The 25,628-nt window shown below is 38.0% G+C and overlaps 2 protein-coding genes across 2 annotated transcripts in view; both read right to left on the bottom strand.

The window, feature by feature from the left end:
• RABGAP1L (RAB GTPase activating protein 1 like) overlaps window positions 1–25,628 on the bottom strand; it is a 247,065-nt gene that overhangs the window by 167,947 nt on the left and 53,490 nt on the right.
• Window positions 2,213–5,242, bottom strand: GPR52 (G protein-coupled receptor 52). The gene has a single exon (XM_079314193.1). The coding sequence runs from the start codon at window positions 5,054–5,056 to the stop codon at window positions 3,971–3,973; it is 1,086 nt and encodes a 361-aa protein (XP_079170319.1). The 5' UTR covers window positions 5,057–5,242; the 3' UTR covers window positions 2,213–3,970.

Here is a 25,628-nt window from a genome sequence, read left to right on the forward strand (position 1 = left end):
AAAAACTAAGTGTACTCAAGGATATTTCATTGTCAAACAGTAATGAATGAAAATTAATCATAAAACAAATAAAGCCACTATTTTTAAAAGGTCTTACCAAGCTACCTGTGAAAGGCAGCTCAATAAAGCGACCTTTGCCAACTTTTCAACAGAGGAAGCACAAAGACTCCACAAAAATAAAACTTGCACAGTACCTCATGCTTTACCAAGTATAATTATAAAATGGATTCTTAAGCAGAAACAGGGAAAGAATATCTTACTATTAGACAGTAAATGATAGCAATGTGTTTTTCATCAGCACAGTTGCCTTTCCTGTTAAAGAATAGTATTTTAAGAAGAAATTTTCTTAGCCAGAAAATAAGGAAGCACATAGAATAATTTGTGAAGAAAAAAAATACTTTTCTCATAGTTCTTTTGCTGCCATTACACAGGTTTTTTGACTTTTCCTTAGGCTGCAGACATGAGGTTCCAAAAATGGCAAGGCAATTGACCTTGGCACTGCCCCTGGTATGCTGTGAGCATGAGTATCCTACAGAAATGTAACAGTACAACACCATCTACCTGCATAAAGGAGTTTTTATGTGTGTATATATATTTGTTTTGCTTATCTATCATATGGCTTTATTTTTTCATTTAGTATTTTGCATCTGTTTCCTTTTTATTACCTATATTTTCAACAATCATTTTTTCACAGCAACTTTAGTCAGTGTCTGGTCTCCTATTTACTACGTATTTCTAAATCCTAAACATCTTCAGTTACATGAAAGTAGGAGCCATCTTTAAAAGTATCATTGTTTAATCAGGTTTTCATACAAAAACAAGCAACTTTATATGATAGAATGAAAATCAAAAGTGACAGATTGGGTGACTAGAATTTCTGCGACTTTTAAAATCCATTAAAATTCCCAGCCTTCTAATTCTGGAAGAGAATTTAGCACCAGCTGGAATCTTAAGGCAGCATTAGTAAACAGTAACAAAACATCCCTCAAATAAAAATTTCTAATCAGGAGTTTAGAAAATACTTCCATAAAATGAAACACACATACTAAAGTTAAAGATTCATGTGACTGACCAGGTCAAATACTGCCATCTGGAAACAGAAAGAAGAAAAGCAATACTTAAATCTGTTTAGGGTGTTTATTTTGACAGATTCCGGGAGATCTACAGAGAGTAAGGTGAAATGTGACATTATAGCATCTGAAATTCAGATTCCAGGTAAGCAAATTAGTCTTCCTGCACCAACAACATAAAGCCAGTGTTCAACAAACAGAAAAACTTTTAAAAGGGAGTAAAGAGCCTTTGGAACCTACAAGCTGGTTCCAGCATACTGGATTTCTCTTATATTCTCTCCTTCCAAGAATAGTCTGAGGAAAAAGGAAATTGCTAGTTCCACCCAACAAATCCACACACTAAACATGATGGCAAAGCGGAACATACTGCTAACTGTGTGTCCTTCAGGAGGAGCAAACTTGGTGGTGCAGCCCCTGAGGCCAAGCCCTAGCTCTGACCCACGATTTTCAGGCAATAAAGCTTGAAGTTGCTGTACATCAACTGCACTTCCTGAGGTCACACAAACAGGGTTCAACCAAGGCACAACTGAGACAAATGAGCTTGCTCAGGTGTTTTCTCATATCTGAAGTTACAGTACCGGAGTCACAACACATCTGCTGCCTACAGCCCAGGTTCAGTAAACATCAATTCAACTATAAGCACTGCTGGAATTTTTCTTGAATTCCAGAAGGTTCCATAGAAACTTGTCACCAAGTTTCATTGACATCAGAAATGGCCATGAAAATCAGAAGCCCTAAGCAGCCAGCTCCAGAGCACAGATATAAAATGACTTTGCTGGTAAGAAGCCAGCCTTGTGAATCGTGAGAAAATAGATATTTCACTGCTTCTTGTCTAAGTCTTGCTTGCTGAGGGCCTACTAAGCAGGAAAAAATGAAAAAATAATGACAAAACTAAGTGAATCCAAGTCATGTTTGTAGGAAAAGTTGGGGTTACACCACCATACAGAGCAGCAGTGAGCCGAAGGAGCCTCCCAAAATAAACATGAATTTGTCAAAAGAAGGCAGCAAATACATTCCTGTAGACATGGAGCATTACAAGATCCATGCGAAGGATACAACTCGTTTTTCCCCAATATCTGTGAGAGCTGGGTGTCAGCAAGAGCTCAGCTCCGCTCCGCTCAAGGAATGTTTCAAGTCATGTTTGGATCTACTTTGAAGATGTGCAATGCCAGAAACCAGAATACAGATATTTAAGACATCAAATAAACAGCTTTGAAATTTGGACTTGAAATTGTTCACTCAAGTCCTAACCCAAAAGGCCTTCCAGAGAACAGAGTGTAAAATCAGGGAACTAATGCCAAGACTGAGTTTGATTGACACAATACTACTTTATTCCATTGTTTAAACTTTCTTACAGGTTTAAAAAAAATTACAGGGGTTCAGAACCACCTCAACAGAACAAAGAGTACAGTATTAAGGGAACTGTACTGTCAAACCACAAGTGTGCACATGTGGTCAGCTTTCATTACAAAAAGTAATAGGCACAATCTTTACATACACATTTTGGTGAAAGAAGGAATAATAGTGCAGTGTTAAAAGGCACCAATAATCAACAATTGGGCCTTTTTAAAAGCCAATAACCATCTAAGAAAATTACATTTGGTTCAGTTATAATTTAAATACTGTATTGATTGGCATGCATCTGAACCCCCAGCAATTTATTACACAAACCTAATGTGTGCCCTCACAAAATCAAAAAAGATTTCATCAGTGGACCTGAGAGTCAGTTCAATACAAAAGGACATATCGAAGCTCAGCCTGTATTTAACACTAAACTGTCTTGTTCAGCTTCTCTGAGAACACCTGTCTGGCAAAGAGCTGCACAGAAGTATTTCTCTTAAAGCAAGTATAAATTTTATGATCCTGTAGCAATGACCTACTCCATGTGCTATGAAAACATTAGGCACAGACCACAAGTTATGTTCTCTCTTAAAAAAAATACAGTGCAAGTGAGGCTCATACAACAGACTGACATCTTCAACAGTAAGTTCTTTAGATTTAACAAAGAAAAGTGTCAGTTAGTTTCATTTTTTTTAAAAATATTGCTGCACACTGCATATATATGCATTAGGAGCATCTGTGGAACCAGTAATGAAAAGCTTCAGTACCCCCTAAAGGGCACAACATCAACACCATGTGCTGATTGAACTGGGTCAAGAGATTGAACGACTGTAGAAATCCTTGTACACACGCAGCTGCAGCCAGGCAGGGAGGGCTACTGCTTCCTGTAGAAAGAATGGTCTGGAATCCAGGTTACCTCACAGGTGCCCTCAAACTCACTCTCCTCCACACAATGGAATGGAGGGATGCAAGCATGGGAAAAAAAGGGAAATGAGAGAGAGAGCTTCTGTGTAAGTTGTACCAAAAGGTTCCAGAATATCCCAAAGTGTCATGCCCATGGTATGGCTTACGCACTGCAGATCTTTTGTGCAACTGAAAATTTTCACATTATAAGTGAGCAAAGATAGAGCTGACTATTACCTGCAATATCTACTACAGTCCTCAACTATATAATTCACAGATAACTGCATATTGTGGTGTTGATTGCTTCCTCTTGAAAATATTAAAATTCTGAAGGCTACAACTTGTCTGTGAGGGGGAAAATGCAAGATAGTAACTAATTAATTTATTTTTACAAGGAACTTTCTCTGATGTGCTAGCTACTTCATGTCCTTTGGAAGATTTTTATTTCTGACTTTCTTCGTCGTCTCTTGCTCTCCCAACAATCTCACAAGAGTTCAGTGACCCTTCCTACAGTTGCCTTTGCCTTTTCCAGGGCCCCTTTTAAATTCACTCTGATATCACAGCAAGCTGTCCAAGTCAACGTTTCTTTCTGGCAAGTTTTCAGACACCACAAATACTATTAAAACTCAGCATCTGACTACATGCACCAGTTTTCTTTAAATGGAGCAGGAATTAGCCCGTTTCCTTGGTTTAGGGTCTCGTACATCCCTGTCTTTTGAACACATGCAAGATGAACATACTGTCTCTGATAGTCTCCGTAGTCCCAGCCTGAAAACACTGTTGGAGAGGCTATATATCACACAGTTGCAGAAACTATTGCTTATAGCAAGCCATGTAGTTAGGAAGGAGAGTGCTGGGTTTTCCAGCACCCTAGAGCTTTCCAGCAGAAAGTATATGATATAAGGAAGCCACAGCACGTAGAACACGCTGGTTATCCGGAACAAAACCATGGCATAGCGGCGGTCGGGGCTGTGCCCAGTCTCCCCAGCAGCATCCCCCTCATGGTTAGGAAATCGAGCTCTCCGATCACTGATCTCTTTGGTGTGATGCCGGCAAATTTTAAAGATGTGGAAATAGGTGAAACATATGACAAAGGCAGCAGGAGCGTACAGCAAGCACACGATAAAGCCAGTAAAGTAGGCATTAGTTAGCCAGGAGGTAGCACACCATTCAAAAATATCTCCATGGTAACCAGGTTTTCCCCAATCAAAAAAAGAAGGCAAGAAGATCAGGCAAGAGTATATCCAGATCAGACTGATACAGATTCTCAAGCGACAAGGTGTGACCAGTTGGTTATAGGAGAGAGGTTTTGTTATAGCGAGATAGCGATCCACACTGATGCAAGCAAGACATGCCATAGAAACGCTTTTGAGCACAGAGATGATGTATCCAAAAACTTGACAAGTCAAGGACTCGTGAACACCTGTTGAGTAGTGGAGCAGTGACAAAGTAGGAACCAAGCAGCTGACTCCAACAAAAAGATCAGCATAGGCCATGATCTGAATAAAGTAGCTGGTGGTATAATGATGCAGGAGTGGAGCACAGTGGAAAACAAATATCACAGTTAAGTTACCCGCAATAATTAAAAATGTTAGCAAGACAATAATGACTGTCTCAAGGATACAGATGTCAACTGCATTGTAGTGACCAAATCCAAGAGGGCAGGAGAGATGCTCAGATATGTTCATAACACTACTGCTCATATTCAGAGTCCTCCAATCAATCCATCGGGACAGGTTCATGTTTTGTGCTTAGGGAACAGTGCAATCTGAGCCTTAGTGAGCAGGCAACCTGCTGAACAGCAGCTAAACTCTGCTTCAGCGTCTCACGGTCTCTCTTGCAGACACTGTCAGTGCTTACATGTGAGAGGATTAGAGTCCCATAGCTGTTGATGCCTCCTCAGCATCAGTGCATCACCTCTGGCACACCTTGGCTTTAAGGAAAGAACAAAAGGAAGAAAGAGAGAAAGAAAGAAAAGAAAAACAAAAGCCAAAGAGAAAGGCCACTGATCAGCTCCTCCAGTGCTCTTGACCCATCTTCAGCAAATACAAGGCACTTCTAAAACAAATAGAAATAAAAACTGACAAAAGAGACATTCATTCCCCAGGGAAGGAGGGGAGGAAAATCTCTGACTTATTTTCCTGAGAAAGTCACTTACTTTGGAATATACTGGGGAGAGTGAGAGGAAGGGAAGGAAGAACCTCAGTACTCAGGTTACCTGGACCAGTAGTTACTGGAGATAATCTTTATGTCTTAGTTTAAATCACAGACTGATTGGAGATTAAAGGAGAAAGTTCATCCTCTAATGCTGTCTTTTCTTGTTCGATTCAGAAGATGGTACTCCATCTTATCAATGCTATTCATTGGAAAGGTAAGGAAAACATTTTTGTCAAGGTTAATTCCAATACACTCACCACTATTTGGATATGAATAATGAATTTTATTTAGGGGGAGATAGGTGGGGGATGAGGCAGATTTGTCCTCTGGCTCCCAAGAAAGAAAGCGTACATCTCACATACAATGAGGAAGATCGTGTCTATTAATTTAAAAATGAAAATAGCTTTAGAATAGATTTTGGAGACTCATATCAGTATTTACAGTTCCTTTAAACAATTGAAGTCCATTACAATTATGAATCTCAGAATCATAATTCAGGTCCCTACAGACAAAATAAATTCTCTTGAATTTAATTTAGCAATGGCAATTTAACAGAATCACCTTCAGAAACTGATATTTCTACTACAGCAGATCAGTACCCAGGAGTTCACAGGTATATCCATGATATTGGTCACCTCTGTGAGCAACAACTGAACCATTTCACAAACCCCCCACAAAACAAGCTCAGAAGCTTCCATCTGCATTCTGCTGGAAAGCTAATCAAATGTTGATTTGACTAGAAAAGCTGCCATTGTTTACTACTCCATTATTCTTTGCTCAGCTTCATCTTCTCAGAGGTTTAAGATTTCTATATTTATTAGATGATTTGCATAATAAATGGTTGCTTTAAAAAATCATTATTCTAATTACAGGACATTAAGTTGTTCATTTTATTCACAGCTATGGAGAGGGAAAACGTTAAAAGAAAGCATCTTCTGTGCTCAGTTTTAAGTAAATGCTTGATTAGTTCAGGAATCATTAGGCAGGTAATTAAATGTATACAATCCTGTTTTTAGAAAGGCCCCTAAAACGTTAAAACCATCATTAATCCTAGAGTTCCTGGGACTAGAAGACTAGGAGTGAAAATTAATGAATCCACATAAAATTATCTCCAAGGTCATTCAGCTGGCATTTGCTTTAAGTCTCTTTAAAAGTACCAGGATCTCTCTGATGTTTCTGATAGTCCTTGCAGTGTCTTCAGGAGGAATTTCAGATTCTAGAAAAGCCAAATGTTCAAATCTGTCGCAGCACTTTGAGAGAATGCATTCTTTTTGGAGTTAATTTCCTGTCGTGCATCACCACACTGTACAGAAAGTCCTTCTAGATTTTATAACATTCCCGAATGTTTCCGCCTATTCGCTCCCTTTGTCTATAAGCAACGGAGCACGTATAAAATCACTCCTTTCTCCAATTCCCTGCTAAAGCAATAGATAAGCTTTCTCACCTACAGGCATCCTCACGCTATGTCCAATACTTGACAGGGAGTCCTGTTAGCACGCTGCGGCTGGAGCGGCTGCCGCTGCCTCCCTGCTCCCCCCGTGCGATGATTGCCTGCACCTGAGCCCGCTCCTCCTCCCCGCCGCATCCCGCCGGGCGCTGGAGCGATGCCGGCCGCTCTCTGGCTCTCGGCCCATCCAATGGCGCCGCCGCTGGCACCGGCAGCGGCACCCGGGGGGCAGCAGCGGGCGAGGCCACCGGACCCGCCGACCGGGTACCCGCGGCCCCCGAACCGCTGCGCTCCGGGAGCTTCAGGAGAAAGCCAACACACCCGTCCTAGAAAGATGTGCGCACACAATCCAGACATAACCTATTAAACTACTGTCACCACCTCACTGAAACTATTTACTAAAACAATCCCACGTTATCAATTGTGCACATACTTTTTAAGTATCACCTGCTGAGGTTTAGCTTGGTAAAGTATCTGCCACAGTTCCACACAAATTTTCTAGTCTTCCTTAAAAGACAGCCCTCTTTTTAATTATGTCCCCAAATTACTTTCCAAACTCAGTTGTACCCATTTTTATACTATAGCAGTATTACCAGTACCCTAATAGCTTCAACATCAGTTTAAATTCAAATACTTGTAAGACATTTTCTAAACTGAACTAATTAACTCAGCTCTCTACTCCTGCAAACAGATGCAGCTATTCCAGATGAAGTACTCAGAACTTCTGTATACTTTGTGCTTTGTAAAAATAAAACCAGTCTCAGAAATACAACCATCTAAGCTATCTTACACAGACAACTCCATGTATCCTTAGACACTGAAACAGCAAATTCAGATACCAAAACACCAACCACAGAACAGCATTTTGGGCTATCAATCAGCAGAAGATGTGTCTTGGAGGCTTTAACCAACCAAGTCATTAGAAACTACAGTGATTTAAGTCCTAGATCCATGTCAAACCAAGGCAAAATTTTAATAAGCTGCTCCTGAGTTAACATCTTGTACTTCGAGTATTGCCTGGAGCAAATGTCCAAGTCTGAATGACAAGTCTGTAGCAACACAAAGCAGCACAAACTGCAGCAGTGTAAGAGTAGTTTAGAGTAAGGGCATGTGATCATTTCAGAGTCTTTTATCGCAGGATTTAAGAAAAAATTAAACTATCTCCAATATCTCAGAATGGTAAATGGCTGCAACAACAGACTTGATAGCTAAATTTAGACCCTGAGCACAGCTTTAAGCCCCAGATATCCATACCAGGGCAGAACATTAGGCAGCAATTTTTATACCTCATTTTCCCACTCCTGGTGTGGGGGATGAAGAGGACAATAAACATGGCAGTCACCAGTACTTCTCCCACTTCTCCTTGAAACAGATCACAATTGGCACCAGGGATGTAAAGGGCCTAAACACCTTAAAAAGGACATGAGGGAGCCCCAAAGGTACACAGGGGCATGAGACAAGCAAAGGTACAGCCTGACAAAGCAGACCACAGGAACTATGTGCTCAGTACATCCTGCTCCACAGAGATTTAAGGACTGGTAAGGACTAAGCTTCCAAATGTCACAGTAACCACTGAATCACCTTGGTCTCAGGTCAGCCCCAGCTGGTGCCTGCTGTGTGTGCCCACAGTTCTCAGCTCTGAGAACAAGCACTCAGCAGCCATATGTTTCAAGTCTGCTACAAGAAATCCAGGCTTTGCTAAGCAGGTAACAGGAAAATCAATGGCAACCTCTGCTGGCTGATGCAGAGGAAGCATCCTGCTAACCTAGATGCAGGTAAAATGCATCCTGTAAAGAAATTTTAACTAAAGGGACAAAGTGGTTCAAAAGCAGGGAAGCTTGACTTCTTTGGGAGTACAAGCAGTCTTCCTTCACTACTAAAAAAGAAGTCATGCTGCAACCTGCTGATGGCTTTATCACTTCAGCTACTCGGTATAAAGTGCACCATGCTGACAGCACTAAGCGGTACTGTTTTACATATACTTAGAGGCAAGTGAAACTTAAGAGAAACCGGCTAGTCATAATGAAACTATGCAGTTACAGAGGGTATTTTACACAATGTAACAATACCAGAATGTTGTATCAGAGCTGGCACATTAAAGGAAAAGTGTTTTTATTTGGAGATTACAGGCACATTTGGGCCTCTGGTACACTTTTAAACAAAACCAGTTTCAGGATTTTTTTAAATTTGAGTTTTAAGAAAAGGAAGTGAGAAAGAGAAAAGTTATATTGGAAGAACTGCCTTATTGTCATCAATGCAGCATCCTGCATGGTGCACAAGCTCCCACCGTTGGTTACATCCAGCTGGTGGACTGAGCACTCTTCAATCTGAATAGAAGGAGCACTTCTACATCTTCCTTATAAACTACATCAGCTAGAAACAACACAAGTTGCCATACAAAACAGAACGTTCACACCATCTGATCCTATTGAAAACAGACGGGATGTGCTAGGAGCATGAGCTTTGTATATGCAAAGCAAGGCTGTGAAAGCAGTGGTGATGTGTGATCCTGAAAGGAAAGCAGATGAAGCTTCTCAGACAGAAAAAGTCCATACAGAAGGAGATTTAGAAACTCCAAGCAAGAAAACAATCTATTAGTTATTCTGTTTGGAAAGGAATAGTGGTATTTGTTTGCTAAATCTTTTGTTGTAAGGAAACAGGACTGATAGAAGCAATCCCTGTAGTGCACAAAGCAGCATTGCAATCACACCACTGATTTCTAGTTTAAAGTCTTCCCTTGTTAAATTATTGGATGATCAGCTGGATTAAATGGACAACAATAATTTCTGTAAAATCTTTTTGAAAGGCATTGATGAGAGCAAAGAGGTGCAGCTGAGAGTGTGAGATGAGGAATACGGTAGTCATTTATTTAGATGCAGACCTAAATGATAGTGTTGATATACATACCAGCTCATCAGCTTCTATTTTTTCTGCTCAACTCCTTTTTTTTTTGTTTTACAGTATTTTTTTCTTTTATATACTTTCTCCTAAGCCTAAAGAACAAAGGTGTTTCTTTCAGTTTGCTTTATTTTTAATCTTAACTACCTCTGGCATTTTACTTGCCCATGTATCTTATGGACACCCTGGTTTTGTTTTTAATACCTCCAGAATAATTCTATTCTATAAAGCTTGCAGTTGTAGTGCAGCTTAAAGTAATAGAGGAGGAAGGAAAATGATCTGTCACCTTAAAAATTGTGCATATGTGTAGGTGTGCATACATTGGGTCTTCTACATCATATTGATGTTTTAATTTGCTCTATGAAGTCATATTAGTGCTGCATTTAAGGCAGAACTCTGTTCTATTTGTTATTTGGAATATAAAGCCTCTTCCCCAAAACCACCCACTACAGCTGTCTATTTAAAACCTGCCAGAGAGCTCGCACTTACACAGAACACATGGGGATTTTGACCTGAGTGCAGGCATATGATGAGATATAAGATGTGTCTATATATATATATATATATATATATATATATATAAAGCCTTTATTTTTTTCTCAAAATAAGCTCAGGCTTCTCAAGCCCCTTATACCTGTAGACACCATCTGACCCCATGCCTTGCTTTAAAGGGAGAGGGAGGGGGGCAAAGTTCTAAGTCAACACCAAATTTAGCCATGTTGTGCTGGGTACTTTCAGCTGAGCTTTGAACATCTCCAAGGATGGAGTTTTCAAAGTCTGCCTGGGTCCCTCTTCCAATGTCTGACCACTTTCCCTGAGACTCCCACCATTAAATCAGAATTTTTCTTGCTGTGATTTGTCGTCATCCTCATTGAAACTAAACATACTTGGGCCAGTGGTGAAAACCCAGAAGTATCAGTTCTGAAGGAAACAGTATATTGTAGAAACTTTTAAACCATTTCTTCACCTGCTAGTCTAATTTTTCCGTTTTGCTATCAGAGATCAGGTCCTTTCCCTCTCCCTCCTATCCTATTATTCTAAAGAATGCCAGAAATCATTTTACAGTGCTGTGGGCCACAGACCCTGTGCTGTGATAAAGATCAAGAGACACTGGGAACAGCTGCAGTTCTGAAATGCAGATGTTCTTGTGCAGCTGTTACCTGTTGGGCACAGGAAAAACGCCAGCACAGGCTTTTTCTGCATTAGAAACTGGATTTGGTGGCAGCAGCAGAATAGGTTCTGTAACATGGGGGAGAGGGAAGAGACTGGTAAATTCAGAGTCAAGGGTGGGGGCAGTTCAGGAGACTGGAAGGAGACAGTAGCCTTATAAAAGGTCAAGAGATGTGAAGGGAGCTAATGATCCCCTTGCCTTTTGCTACTGCTACTCCAGCAGTTCAGGTTCAGCCTGATCCTCTACTGAACGCACAGCTCAGTCCCTTTCCAGCACTGTTTCTAATGATGCAAATACTAGCCAGTATCACACAAATGTTAGGTAATTAGGATGCTGTAATGCAGAAGAGGAAAAAATAGGCAAGTAGGTTTTTGTTTTTTTTTTTAATGTGGATCAGTGGAGAGAGATGAGCATTCACATGTGCAAGTTTATTGTGCAGCCTTTTCAAGCTGTTAAGCAACAACTACATTGAATGCTTTTAATGTCTGAAACTTTCAAATTACTCCTAATATTATTCATGCATTTAATAAATATTAAGCAAGTTTTTGGAGTAAATTCCTATGATCTCCTTTAAACATTACTGCCTGTAATCTCATGGATTATACTTCATAACATCACAGGATGGTTTGGGTTGGAAGGGATTTTAGTTCCAATCCTCCTCACCATGGGGAATGATGCCACCCAGAGATGCACACAAAGCAAGTATTTTTCTGAATTTCATATAAAAGAACATTTTCCTTATGGAGGAGCTTCCCTCAAGATGATATTAATGGTCCTACAACAAATTGAATCCACTTTACAAACTCAATCCAGATGACAAATACCACCAAACTCCTGTGCCCTGAATCAAGAGAAATAAAACTTTGTACAATAAACTATCAATCAAGAAGTGAATTTACTTCAGGGAAATGTTGTGCAGCCAACTGAATGGAGATAATTAACATTTTTCAGGACCCAAAGAACAATTGTTTTAAAAAACGCATTAACTACAGAAGGATGCTATTTACTGACTGACCGTACATGATAAGAAGCACCAGAAAAACTTCTTAGGATGGTATGAAAAGCAAAAAATTGAACATATACACTCAGTTTCATGCATGTGCCACTTACACTAAACCACCCACTCTTACATTAACAGCAGTTTAAAAAACACAAAGGAAAGTATACTGGCAAAACAACACCAACTTACTGTCTTCCACTGCTGCTAGCTTTCAAGAGATGATTAAAATATTAAACCACAGGACAAAGGCAATTAAGAGAAGTGTAAATGAAAAAATGCTGAAATGTAGAGAATAGTCTGCACAGTGCAGGTAGCACTGCCCTTTCCTTTCCTGCGAGAATGATTTTTCATATTTCAAAATAATACATAAGAGATTTTAGTACTGCATTGATTCAAACGTTTAGAGGTATATTTTGACATAACTATACTTTCATTAATACTTTTGTCTGTGTCAAGCCAGGAATTACGTTCCATAGATATTAATATTCTAAAAGCATATTTCAAGTGGGCACCAAGAAAGTGTATTGAAAAGAATTCCAGCTCACCTGGCAGGAGTGTTAGCTCAGTCAGTATTAGCAGTAATTTCATTTCAGCAGAGGTAGAATAAGAAATTTTAAAGCTATTATAAAAAAATCCCAAACATTGTGATCACCTGCTTCAATTTTTCACACACTGCAAGTCAAACAGCTTACTTAAACTACAGCATGACCTTTCAAAAGGCAAGCAATTTTGATTTAATGAGTTCAACTGATGAATAATTTATCGTAACCTTAATTAGGCAGCCAACTAGCAAGGCCCATGAAAAAGCAACTATTAAGAACACAAGGATAGATCCCATATACACCTGTCCTTCAAAATCCAAAGTTTGGATGTACCATAGAATAGTTCTACTTCAGTCTAATTCTCTCTTCTTAGTATTCTAAGTACTCTCTTCTAGTAGTTCGTAGTGAACTGCCAGCTCTTTATGTGACAAACTTACGGACACACAGCAAGAACAGACTCAAATCCACTCTCCATGGATGCAGATTGGGTTAAACTATCACAGAACATCGTCTCAGAACACCCAGTCTTATCCAGACAGGATGGCTGGGAAAATGTGCCTGGTCACACCAACAATTTATGTTTTAGTTGATTATAGAACTGACACATTCCACCCTAAACTTTTCCTTTAATGGATTTATTTAAAAATAGTTCTTCCTCAAGGATACAAGAGGTGGGTCAGAAAAGCATAGAACAATCAGGATCATTTAGGTGATGAAGTCACAGTTCCTACTCTCGGTATGGAGAGAAACAGTTCAGAACTAGAGAGCTGCCTGCTATTTGTTTTAGTGCAGGGTCTACCAGGGACCAGGTGGTACCAACTCCAAATCCCAGTAATCCAATTCCTACTACTACTTGAGAACAAAAAAAACCTAAAAATAATCAAAGTAAATAGTGGATTTTAAAGACTATTTTAAACTAAGTGTTACTCAGTATTACTATTCTACCACATTGCAAAGAAACAGGAAAGAGGAACATGAAAAGGATATGGCACAATAACTATTTATAAACTGAAGAGTGGCACAATATTTTATGGATTTTAACTTCTATTTCATTTACACCAAATCTTTATCTCAGCTGGAAGTCCTGAAGAGGTATCACTTCTGTTCTTCTCCAGCATGGATCTATACACACTTGCATCAATATCCACATATGAGAAAGGACAAGGAATAGATTCCTACTGAGAATGACCTACAGGGAAAATTTTGCCAGTAACAGTGAAAGCACATTCCTGGGTAACTCACAGATGTGGAATCCAGAAATGAGAGGTGTTAGGAAAATGCCACTGAAAGCAAGATTTACTGACCTTCCTCCCCACACCCAAGTTAAAAATTAGCTAATTAAAATGTATAAAGTAATCATACATCTGATAACTATTTTTCAAGATTAATGACATCTAAATACATTCAAATTCCAATAACTAGAAAATTTTGTCTTATTAGATAATGAGGACACTTATATTTATAGCCAGAAATTGGCACATGTAAAATGTTATGTGAGCTATCATTTTTTCTAGAAGAAATACCAAACCTGACATTATCTTCCATCTCTTAAAAAAGAAAAAATCAAATATATACCTTATCAGAATTAATAAGAGGCTAAATATAAAGACAACATGGATAACTACAAATCCTTTTGGAAAGGAAACTATCAGGGAATGGAGAAGTCAAGTCTATAGATTACATTCAAGGCCAACTTCTTTCACCAGTATTAAATTCACACATAACCCTCTCCCCTCTGCTCAAGATTATGGGTTGAAGCTGGAAGTCAATTTCTTAATTAATATATTATAAAGATATATCATATTAAACTGCCCCAAACACGGAAAATCAACATACTGAACGAAACACTGCCTCTAACTCAGTCACTTTATAGCCATTCCATATATCAAAATAAAGATATTAGAAAATTACCTTCTTAACAGTTAAGGTTTTCCAATACACTAACCAAAAGAAATAAGAACGAGAAACAGCAATTTTTTACAAAGGAAAAGTTTTACACAAGTGATTTGCATTCATTTTTCTGTCTAAATTATGAAATTACTCAGTAGTCAGAAAAAAATGCCATTGAAATGGAATAAGGTTAGATTATAAAAAGCCTTATTTTTCAGTTAATATTCTAACCCAAGTGCTCACAGGGGATGAGCTTTAGCACACTTCCTTTCACCCATAAAGAAGGTTCTCTAAAAAACAAAGCAAAAAAAAGTAAGGGGAAAATGGTTACATTCAAAAAGTTATGTTTTATTGTTATGGCAACTGATGTGCTAAAAATAAAGAAATAAAGTTGTTATGGCAACTAGAATTTTAAAGGCAGTCAAAAGTAGAATAATCAAACATTCTGCTGGCTTAAAATATAACATCTATGACTCAATTTACAGAAAGAACTTCAAAGACAAACAGAGGTTGGGTTTTTTTAGAGGGGATTCTGCTTTAGAGATCACAATTAGCACAATTCCAGAGAACCCTAAGGAATGTAAGGGAGCACCTCAAGGCAAGTTGAAAATTGCAGGATTGACTCACAGCCAATAGGAAGAAACAAATACCTTTTACCACTTATCTGATGTGCTGGTGACCTTATGTAGAGCCATAAAATGTATCAGGGTGCCCAGAGAAGCCGTGGCTGCCTCATCCCTGGAAGTGTCCAAGGCCAGGTTGGACAGAACTTGGAGCAACCTGGGCTGGTGGAAGCTGTCCCTGCCCATGGCAAGGAGTGGACTAAAAATGAGATTTGAAGCCCCTTTCAACCCAAACTGTTCTGGGATTCCATGATAAAGGTTACTTAATAAATTTAAATTAAGTACTGAAAAGTTAGGAAAAATTAAGTACTCAAAAATTATTTGTCTGAAGCAGCAGAGTTCTGTCTCTTAGTATGTATGGAATTATAAAAATGCCTTTGACTACAAGATTGTAATATCTTTAAATTTCTGATATGTCCTTGATGATCATTACAGGGCTCCTAATTATACATGAACTTTTACAACAATCTCAGAAAACTCCTCTCCTATCCATTATTTCTCGGATTGTCAAAACTGTTACTTCTATTTAAAATTAATATAACTGTGCACCGTAAAATATTCCAAAAGCCATAGTGATACATGCCTTAATTAATAATAAGCAAAGTATTTAACAGATACTTCAGGAAATTATTACTAGAAACTCTAACTTGTACTGGAAATATTTGTACTTAAACCATGTACATAGCATGAGCTAGGATCCCAGCATAAGCTGGTATTTTAACACAGCATGTGCCTTTTATTTTGGCTCCACTGCACTTAAAATTAAGATTGCTACTAACAGTACTTGTAACTCTTTTCTGACCTACATGAAAAGTCTCTTACTACAATCCACAAAAGCTTTCAGTGAGCAGAACTAGCATGGCCAAAAATACAGCTCAAATTCAGGCTCTTCACTTACACTAAATGCCGAAGAATCAGATTAATTCCTTATTGCAGCAAAAAATCAGATGTACACTGGAAATTCAAATAACACACAGGGCTGTGCAACAAGGCTAACACTGCAAATTCAAGTGTATTTCTGTAGTTTTGCTTCCTGGGCTGCAGTAGTAATCCTTGAGGCTGGATACACAGTTAACTCAGCCCCCCTCAACCATCATGTGAAGCTAGCATTTCCAGAAGTGCAAATGATGTGCTAAACATCTCACCTAATGACCAAGTCAACAGCTTCTGCAAAGGAAACTCCATGTACAACACTCATTCTACATATATTTTCAGGAGTCAGGATAAATCTTAGACATGGGAATATCAAGAATTTAAATCAAAATTTCAGAAGTATGTCTCTGCTTGGGCTAAAGGAGCCCAGCTGCCTGTTTCCAAGGCTTGTTGCTGACACTGCAGACAGTCCTGAAAAGACGACCAGCTACTGCTGCTCTGAGCTTTCTATGAAATTAGCTTCCTCACTGTGTAATAGCCCAAACTTAATCAAGTGCGTGACTGCCTGAAATACACAGTTTTGAGTTAAAAAAAAAAAGAGCAGACATCCAAATAATGCTCCTCGACTGCCAGCTGTGTAATTCCACTGCTGGCATTCAGCATCAGTATTCTTCTTGTATCAGGGGCAGCCGTTCTGCATTGAACACACATACATGCATATATAAAAGCATCACCAAAGAATACTCATTCTAGCATTTGTGAATGTATTTTATCCCTATTGTGTGTTCACATATTTTCAAATTTCCATTAAAGAAGAATTGGAGAGTCTTCACAGAAAGGGAAAGGAAATTCTAGACAAGTGATAACAAAGTCCAAAAGAGCTTTCTGGAATTACAGTTACAAACTCACAAAAGAAAGGGAGCGTGGTTCCAAAAAGTACCTCCAATTCTTCTGCCATACAGGGACCAAAAAGTGCAATTATACTGCAATGTTACATGAACCTACCTTAAGGTTGCCTCACCCATCCATCCTGCTCAGCCCCAGCAATTGCTCCCATCTTACCCTGACACCACACCTGAACAATGAACCTCTCTTAGAGAAATAGGGGAAGGAAATTTTCTAAATACAAATCCACAATTACTGTCATTAGCCCTGAAAATGTTAGGTAAGGGTATAAAAAAGAGGTGGAACATGCAGTAGTGTGCTTTTGGCAAGCACATTGTCTGAAACGGCAATCCCCATTAATGACAATTTAGTTTTAATGCAGGCTGTATCTTGTACTACCAAGTCAAAAAAGGTTGTATTTTTAAACTGGATTGCTTTGAAGACAAACCACCCATCTGAAGACATCTTTGTCCTGTGCAGGATATGATTAAAATATGTGGTGTTCCATATCATCGCATTTGGTTGTCAGTTTAAAAAGCAACTGATGAAAACCCTCAGCAAGAAAAAAAACATTACTAGCTGCCAAAGTATTTGTCTATGTCCACAAAAACCTACATAAAAGAGTGTTAGAAAGAGTATATGCAATAGCAGACCGCAATCAATCTCCTTCTGGTTAGTTTGCCTCAGCAGATGCAAATTTGCTCGCTGATAGGAGACATGACTTAATTTGTATGACCACACTCATCAAAGGGTAAAAATTCTTTAATGGACACAGACTGTAAAGAAGATCTACAGGTTTCTAATCTCTTTTGAAGTGATTACTGTAAAATCTACCTTAATACTAGCTCTGGCCCTTAGAATAATATCCTACAGAACACACAAATCACCTGATCATTTGAGGTTTTATCATGAAGAAGTCAACCCTACAGTAAGGTAGCAAAATGTTCAGAATTCACTTCTATATCAAATTCCAGTTTGGATTTAAGTATTCCTCACTTTTATATGCTTTAATATTCTACATATGCAGCTCCAGCCTTGCTGAGTTTGTCATTATTCCAATTGTTTCGAACCACTGTCCACAGCTATGGTAGACATCAATACTTTAATAAAGTGCTGACCACCAGTATTAGTGTTAACAAAGGTACTTTAAGAGACTTCAATCATCAAATGTTTGGATTCTTAGTGTTCTTCTCTAAGCACTTAAAGCACTCTAATTTTTATAGCATCAAACATTAACAAACTGAAATTAGCAACTAATAGCCAGGAAAAGGTGGTTTGCTCTCTTAAATAAGGGCATTTAAGATTTCTAAAGCTCCAGTTCTGGAGTGCTGCAGCCTCCTGAATGCCAGTTATGCAACCTTTATTTGGAAGTGGAGGCCGGTTAGGAAGAAGTGGATTTGAGAGGAAAGAGGAATACCAAGAGCAAGTGGATTGTCTCAAACACAATTATCCCTCAGCAACATACCTTTTGCTTCAGGTAAGCAACACCCTATGCTAACAGAAAAGATGATACTCACAGAATTCTACAAAGACAACACACTCTGCAGGGAACTTCTAAAGTGATCCAGTTTTACTCAGGGGTGTAAAAAAACATGATTTAAAATGTCTCTACTACAGCTGCTCTTTCAGCATTAGCATCATTACTGCTACAGGAAAACTGAATACTGACTAACAAACCAACATTCAAATTCAACTGGGATACCTATTTATGTTTTATCTAGGACAGAATATCAAGGACTTTCAATAGAGCTCTGAGGTGCCAAGTACTAGAAAATATTACCACACTCTGAGGGAACAGCAAGGTAATGACACATTCCAATTTCATCCAACTTAAAAACCACCTGTTATCTGCATCAATATTCATATATACTGAGCTTATGACACTACCTGGTGTATTATCAATCCTTCCAGTAACCATAATTTAAACATATTCAGGCCATAATACTGGTACACCCTTAGTTTTCTTGCTGTTTGAAATGATGGGCAACTCCGCTCCCCAAGTTTGAAGAAAACGGATCACAAATTCACACAGACAAAATAGAATACAGACTCCAAGAGGGCACATGCAAGTCTCATTTCTATTCCACCCTTCAAAATAAATGTGCCAATTGATGTGACTTTTAGGACAGCGAGGTTATACATCACTTCAAGAGCCAGGAATTGTATTGTGAGTACTATTTTAGTGTTCTCCTATGTGGTTATATATGGAAAAGAAATTGCAGAAAAATTCTTAATGAAGCAGAATATTTTACAATTTTATGCAGCACCTGAAAATAAAATACTACTGGCGATATTTTCCATCTCAAGTACCATACATAAATATTAAAATTTAGATAACATAAAAATAAAAATTACTAACTGATGCTCCTCCTTTACTTCCTGAAGAGACTTGTCATTAAACTAATTCCTTTGAAAATGAAGACCGAGCATAAGCTTTTTCCCTTTCGTGCACACAAAATTGAAAGACTTTCCCCAGATGAGAGATAAATGAATCAACACTTGCCAAATTAAATTCACCTTAGGGACATTTTATTCCTGGGTTTGTAAAAGTAATATTAGGATTTGCTGTGGAACTAGGTATTCTGGTACATTTATCATAAACTGAACCTTTTATCTGAAATCTAAATTTAAATGAAGCTATTTAAAGAATTAAAATTGTAACAACTTCTACTCTTCAGAGACAATAATTTTTCCCTGATTCCTAGTATTTTTAACTCATATATACTTTATTGTTCCACAGTGTTGTAGCACCACTAAATAATTCCAAGTAGTAATTGTCAGCACCAACAGACCAGCTTACACCAAAAATGAAGTTTCTTATCACTCCAACCATCATGAGCTGATTTGTCTTTACAAACCACACAAAAATATCAAGAATCTACTTGCCATGAAATGAATTAGCGCCGTTTAAGAGAAAAGTAACAGTCATCCTATCCTTACCCTTTAAGAAAAGGTAGGGAAAAGTAAAACCTAAGAAATTGCCTATATATACTGAATTTAAAATAAACAGGAAACTCAGAAAAAGTGATCAGTTCCTCCAGAATAATTTTGCTTAATACCCAAATACCTCATTCAACAAGCAAAGTAATAGGTATTAGCTCTTTCTCTTTTCAGTCAACTGAAAAAAAACCCCCACGTTTTTATTATCATGATTACTGATCTTTATGTAGTAGGATCTTTCATAATTGCTTAACATACTGCTATGCCATCCTTGATATCTATTTCCTTTAAAAGTCAAGGGAGACAACTCCTAATTAGTACAGAAACAAAATAAAAATGCAAAGAAAAACCCTATTCCTCACTATGGAAATCTAAACTCCCCCATTTTCCATCAGGACAAACAGATGCAGTATTCTGAACACAAATATTTCTTACAAAAATACTCTAATGTTTTAGTCCATTAACCAGCCTGCTGTGGCAGCCTGTGAACAGTCATCTTTTTAACTACCCTTACTGATTAGTCTCAGAACACTGAGCAGTGGAACCCTACTTGATGTCACTGGGATAAAAAAATATTCCTCTCCCCTTTCTTAGCACTAACTTAATATCCTTTGGTATTGCTGCAAATAACAAGCTTGATTATATTTTCTACTCACACTAAAATAGCCTTCCCATATAAGGAATTCTCTCAATTCCCAGCTAAAATGTTTCAGACAAATAGCATTTTCTTCATACAAATAAAATAAATTCAAAACCTAAATGAACAAAACCACACAAAGTCAACTGCTTTTATTTTTTTTTTTTTGATAGAAACAGTGACTTACTTGTGATCTCCTCAGTTTTCCTTTTACTAACTATGCAAGCAAACTGACAATAAAAATTTAACAAATAAGTAAATATTAAGTATAAAACAAAGAATCAAATACCTTTTCTTGTTTGAACAGTTTGGTAAATTCAAAATTTTAAAAATAAACATATTTCTGCATTAGGTTTACATGAAAGTTGATCTTCATTCCTTGGAGCTCAGTTCAAAGACATATGCATCAAGAAACACGTAATTAGAGGTAACTCAATACATGGAAGATTGTGCACATGTTGAAACTTCAACAATAGTATTTGCTCTTTTCACCTATCCTATTTCTAACTTTAAATTTTGGACAAGACACAATTCCAGAAAGCCACAACCTTAACTTTTGGGGTTTATTTCTTTTTGCTTTCAAAAAAGAGGATTTGTCTCTTACAAATTGGAAACAATAATGCTGGTTCAAACTGAACAGATAAACTACACATATTAATTCTAAACGGATGAATTTAATCCAGCCCCAAATCCAATCCACTTGCTCCACCTTCTGCAGCAATGGTAAATACTTTACTTGAACTGCAATTGCTCACCATTGCATGAGAATGATACTGCTGGAGTAGTGATACCCATGATTAGTGCTATTTTCAAATTATTAAATTACTGAGATCTATTATTTTCATGATATGGCAATATTCAATCCCCAAATCAATACCACTCAGAGCTTAGACAAATTCTTAGGATTTTCACTCTTATGTCAGTGACTTTAAATGTTACTGGTCCAGACACTAAACACAAAAGAATACAGCCAGCAGAAAAAGCTGGGGTTTGGCCAAGTCTTCTGAAGCCTGACTCTTTAATTAGTTATTATCTCTAACTGTTCTGGGTACATGCTCATATTCCCAAAGGAAATGATGACAATAAAAAAAAAAAAAATCTTATTTTTGGTTCTCTTACCAGTCATTTGGAAGGATAGCCATTCAATCTTTCGTTAAGACCTTCAACTCAATGTTACCCCTCAGCTCAAATTCGGGCATTCGCATTCCTACACAAACTTTCGCTGCTTTGAGTAATATAATACTACCAACATCTGCTTTATCTGAGAATAGGCTTCTTTTTACAATCTTAATTTTAAAATAATAACAAAAAATTTCAACCAAATTTTGCTTCCTTAAACCACAGCAGCAGCTGTATTTAAATGAAGTCTAAATAGACTGATAGATGAACATACGACTAATTTCTTAAGAGAATTCCTATTGTAAACTTGGAAGTCTTTTTGAATAAATCGTACAGTTTAGAATCAGAAATGCTATCTTTAAACAGTTCATCTAAAAGTTTTCAAACTACAGAATGTGAGTGATAACCTTGTGTTTCTGTTCTCATTTTACTTGCACAGCTACATGCAGCCCTGACAGGAAAGAAGTCTCACCCTACAAAATCAACAGTGAGAATTCATACAAGGATGAAACTACCTAAAACAGAGAAGCTAAATTCTGATAATAAGCAGTGTAAGACAAAACAAATAAAACATCTATCCCTATGCAGATGCAGCAAGTATTTCAGGTGAAGTTGCCAAATCACTGCCATCAAGTGACAGCATATTTCTACTCATTTACACACTGAAAATGCCTGAAACCTGATGAAGCCACAGTGGACCACAGGGAGCACAATTCTTACAGGACACAATTACCAGTCACTTCAGTCTTAAATAGGCTACACTATGGCTTGGCACCCACCAGTTTATCAGAGCTCTGAATACACCTCATCATGGAAAAATTCATTTGAGTCTCTGGAGAGGAACCAGTGAAGATGACATAATGCCAAGCAGATGGGAGAAAACACTGTCAAGGAATTGACCTCAGCTTGCACACATTTTTCTACTTACATTTTTTTAACAAACGTATTAGACATGCTTTTTCAAAAGCTCTTTAAGCACCAGTATACTCATTATCATAAGCGTATTTTTCTCAATCTGATTTTATTTTCCTTAAGGTAATTACATAAATAAAAATATACATTTATCCCTACTGATGTATATTTGACTTCCTCCTTCCCTTCAGGCGCCACATGCAGCACTGTGAAGAGCCCACGGCACACACACCAGCAAGGAAAGTAAGGCACATTTTAATTGTCATATAGAACACATTTACATATATGGCAGAAAAGAAGCAGCTGCCAAATCACAACAACTACTCTCTAAAATTGTATGCAAAGCCTACTATTATCAAAATTCCTAAGCAGCTCATGGTAATCATCAAGCTGGAACTCTGTGGTAGTGCTTCTCAGTACTTGTGGGAGGAGAAGCATTTCTTTATCCCTTCCCTCCTGAACTCCAAACTCACCTAGAGACGGGAAATGAATGCTCTGATCTAGAGAAAAGGATCACCAGATCATTCTTGACAGACTGCTGATCTCCAGTGCACATGACTAGAGGACATGGAGACCTTCTGGAGAAAGTTAAGTGCAGCACTGACTTTTCTAAATGAGACATTTTGCTTTCAATGCTGAATTGAGACTCTAAAACAAGCCTCAAATTACTCTCTCCTACAGAACACACTGAACCAAGCACTCCTGTGGCTGAGAAACACTGCTGCGGGTTACAGAGCTCTGCATACACATAGTTATATACAGTCTAAATGCACACCCAGATTTCCCAGGTGATGGGACATACAGCTGGCCAATCTAACATAGTACTGTTGGACAAGGCTGGAATACAACAACAAATGTATCTATATCATGTTCTCTTCACTAAATTCAAATGCTGAGAGTCTGCTGTCATTCAGAGTATCACAAGGCACACATTTTCAGCCTGCCAACAACACAAGTCTTGCTAGTGAGCACAGTTTCACCAGAAGCTAACCAGTAACACTTTAGCAAAGTTAGAGCTTTTACCAGATTTCTCTTTGTCCCCAGAAGAGGCAACCATAAATCAGGTTTTCAGCATTAATAATTCCAGCTATTGAGTTCATCTTTCAAGCTGTGCCAGTATCATGGTAGAGATTCTTCTAGCAGTTGCCAGTGCCCTTTTTCTCACTGAGGCGTTGCAATTTCCAATTTAACCCAGTAGTGCAGGTCAGGCTGGATGAGCAGGGAGAGTAAGCTCAGAGGGAGAGTCTGTTACCATGGGCAGCATAGGACAGAACCTCAGGGACTGCTCCAGGAACTGGACAGCAATGGGGAGCTATTTGAGGGGGAGAGAGGTTCTGGGGGCTTGCTGGATGTCACTAGGCAATGGTTCAAGTTCAAGTTCAGAGATGTTTGTACCACCTCCTACTTCCGGTATTGAGCCCACTTCATTCCCAGGAGGGCAAGTTCAGAGCATCTCCAGCTCTCCCCACCTAAGAATGGCTCAGGAACACATATGTTCATTCAAGGAATATACTGCTGAAGTGGTCAATGCAGCCACAAACACATCCAGCTTCCAGAAGAGAAACATCAAGCAGAATGACCAAAATACAAGGAGACAATGAATTTGTGCAAACAAACATAAACTGAAAGAATCAAAATGAAAATTACAGGTTTGATGGGAAGAATAAATAATTACAGAAAAAATAAAATCCATATTCTTGGTATGTTAGAATGGTAGTATACAAATACTGCAGAATAAAGAAATCAGTTCTGCTTTCTCACACAGGATAAGCAAGTGAACAGTCATTAGTAACCAAACAACCCTGAAGCTTAACATTACTAAGTTATTATTCGGTTATTATTGACACACATAAGGTAACACTACAGCCAAACTTTTACTAGTATATACCACTAAAATATATACTACTACTCTCTCTGCCTAATTCACATTACTGACACACCAAAATGAAACTGGAAAGTTCTGTTCACAGACATAAATATCAGATAATAATTATTTTTAAAAATCAGCTGACTTTTTTTTTTTGGAGCATCTCATATTAACTCTTCCTAAAGATGTGTCCTAGTTGTGGTATGCCACAGGCTCTCTCCTGTTCATTTCTTTCATGAGTCTTTACTGCTAAATTATGTGATTGCCAGTAGTTTAGACAGACAGATTAGACAATAAATGTTGTCATTTCAGAAGGAAAACTATTCACTTTAGAAAAAAACTGTTTGTATAAATGCCTCAGTTCAGCAGAGGATTTAAATTTTTCATCAGTAGCACCATAATATTTTGTATAAAATACTGTATGAAATATCTTCCAAAATATACATCACTGCAATATTTCTGTAGTGAAAAGACCAAGTGTAACAAGGTATTTTTAAGGCACAAGGCCCCAGTATCATGATAAACCTTGCATTTTATAAGTTTTCCACTCCCTCCTCCACCATGAAACAAACATCTTTCCCACTTTTGGAAAGCAGGAGCGAATAATGGAAGTGGCTTTAATGCAACATACAACTGACAGATGTCCTGTGAATGGTTTCTAAGGAATATAGAACACAGCTACAACATCAAAATGAAAAATTTACACTATCAAAACATTCTTCCTTCTTGGTAAATAAAAGAGAAGCCACCAAGACAGTTCTCACTCTGGGGATGCTTCTAAACTTCCCAAACATAATTAATTATGTCAAATTAAGAGAAAAAGTAGCAAAACAACGTGAGAACATTATGAAAGGAAACTTTGAGTAACAACATCTACCACAGAATTTCTGTGTGGACATATAATTCATAAGCCAAATAACAAATTCAGCACTTGCCCTGAGCAGCGTAGAAAATTATTTCCATCCATTTCTGCCACTGAAAGCATATTTGACACTGCTGCTCTTCTCAGAGCTGTAACAGCCCTGCAGCGGCAGAGCTCCAGAACCTCAAATGCAGAGATCACTTCTGACATTGCACAGAGCCTGTGTTACACAACACACAGCTTCTCCCCTCTTGCCATCACAGATCTAAGATCAAACAGCTTCATAGACTTCTTAGAATGCTCAGTGACTGCATTAATGGACACAGAATTGGAATTAATTCCTAAAAGGATTCTCTTCTCAGCTCACCCATACAGCAAGGAGACTTGTTTCCTGCTAGGTCAAAATGTCTGTAATGTGCTTTTTTAAAATAAACAACAGAAAGAAGAAATACTCAATTTTGAGTCATTTTGTTTGGGTTTGAGTTTTTTTA

Source organism: Erithacus rubecula, assembly GCF_903797595.1.
Source record: "Erithacus rubecula genome assembly, chromosome: 10".
Taxonomy (NCBI): Eukaryota; Metazoa; Chordata; class Aves; order Passeriformes; family Muscicapidae; genus Erithacus; species Erithacus rubecula.

Coding starts and splice junctions, on each gene's coding strand:
- GPR52 (XM_079314193.1), bottom strand. CDS start 5,056: ATGAACCTGTCCCGATGGATTGATTGGAGGACTCTGAATATGAGCAGT.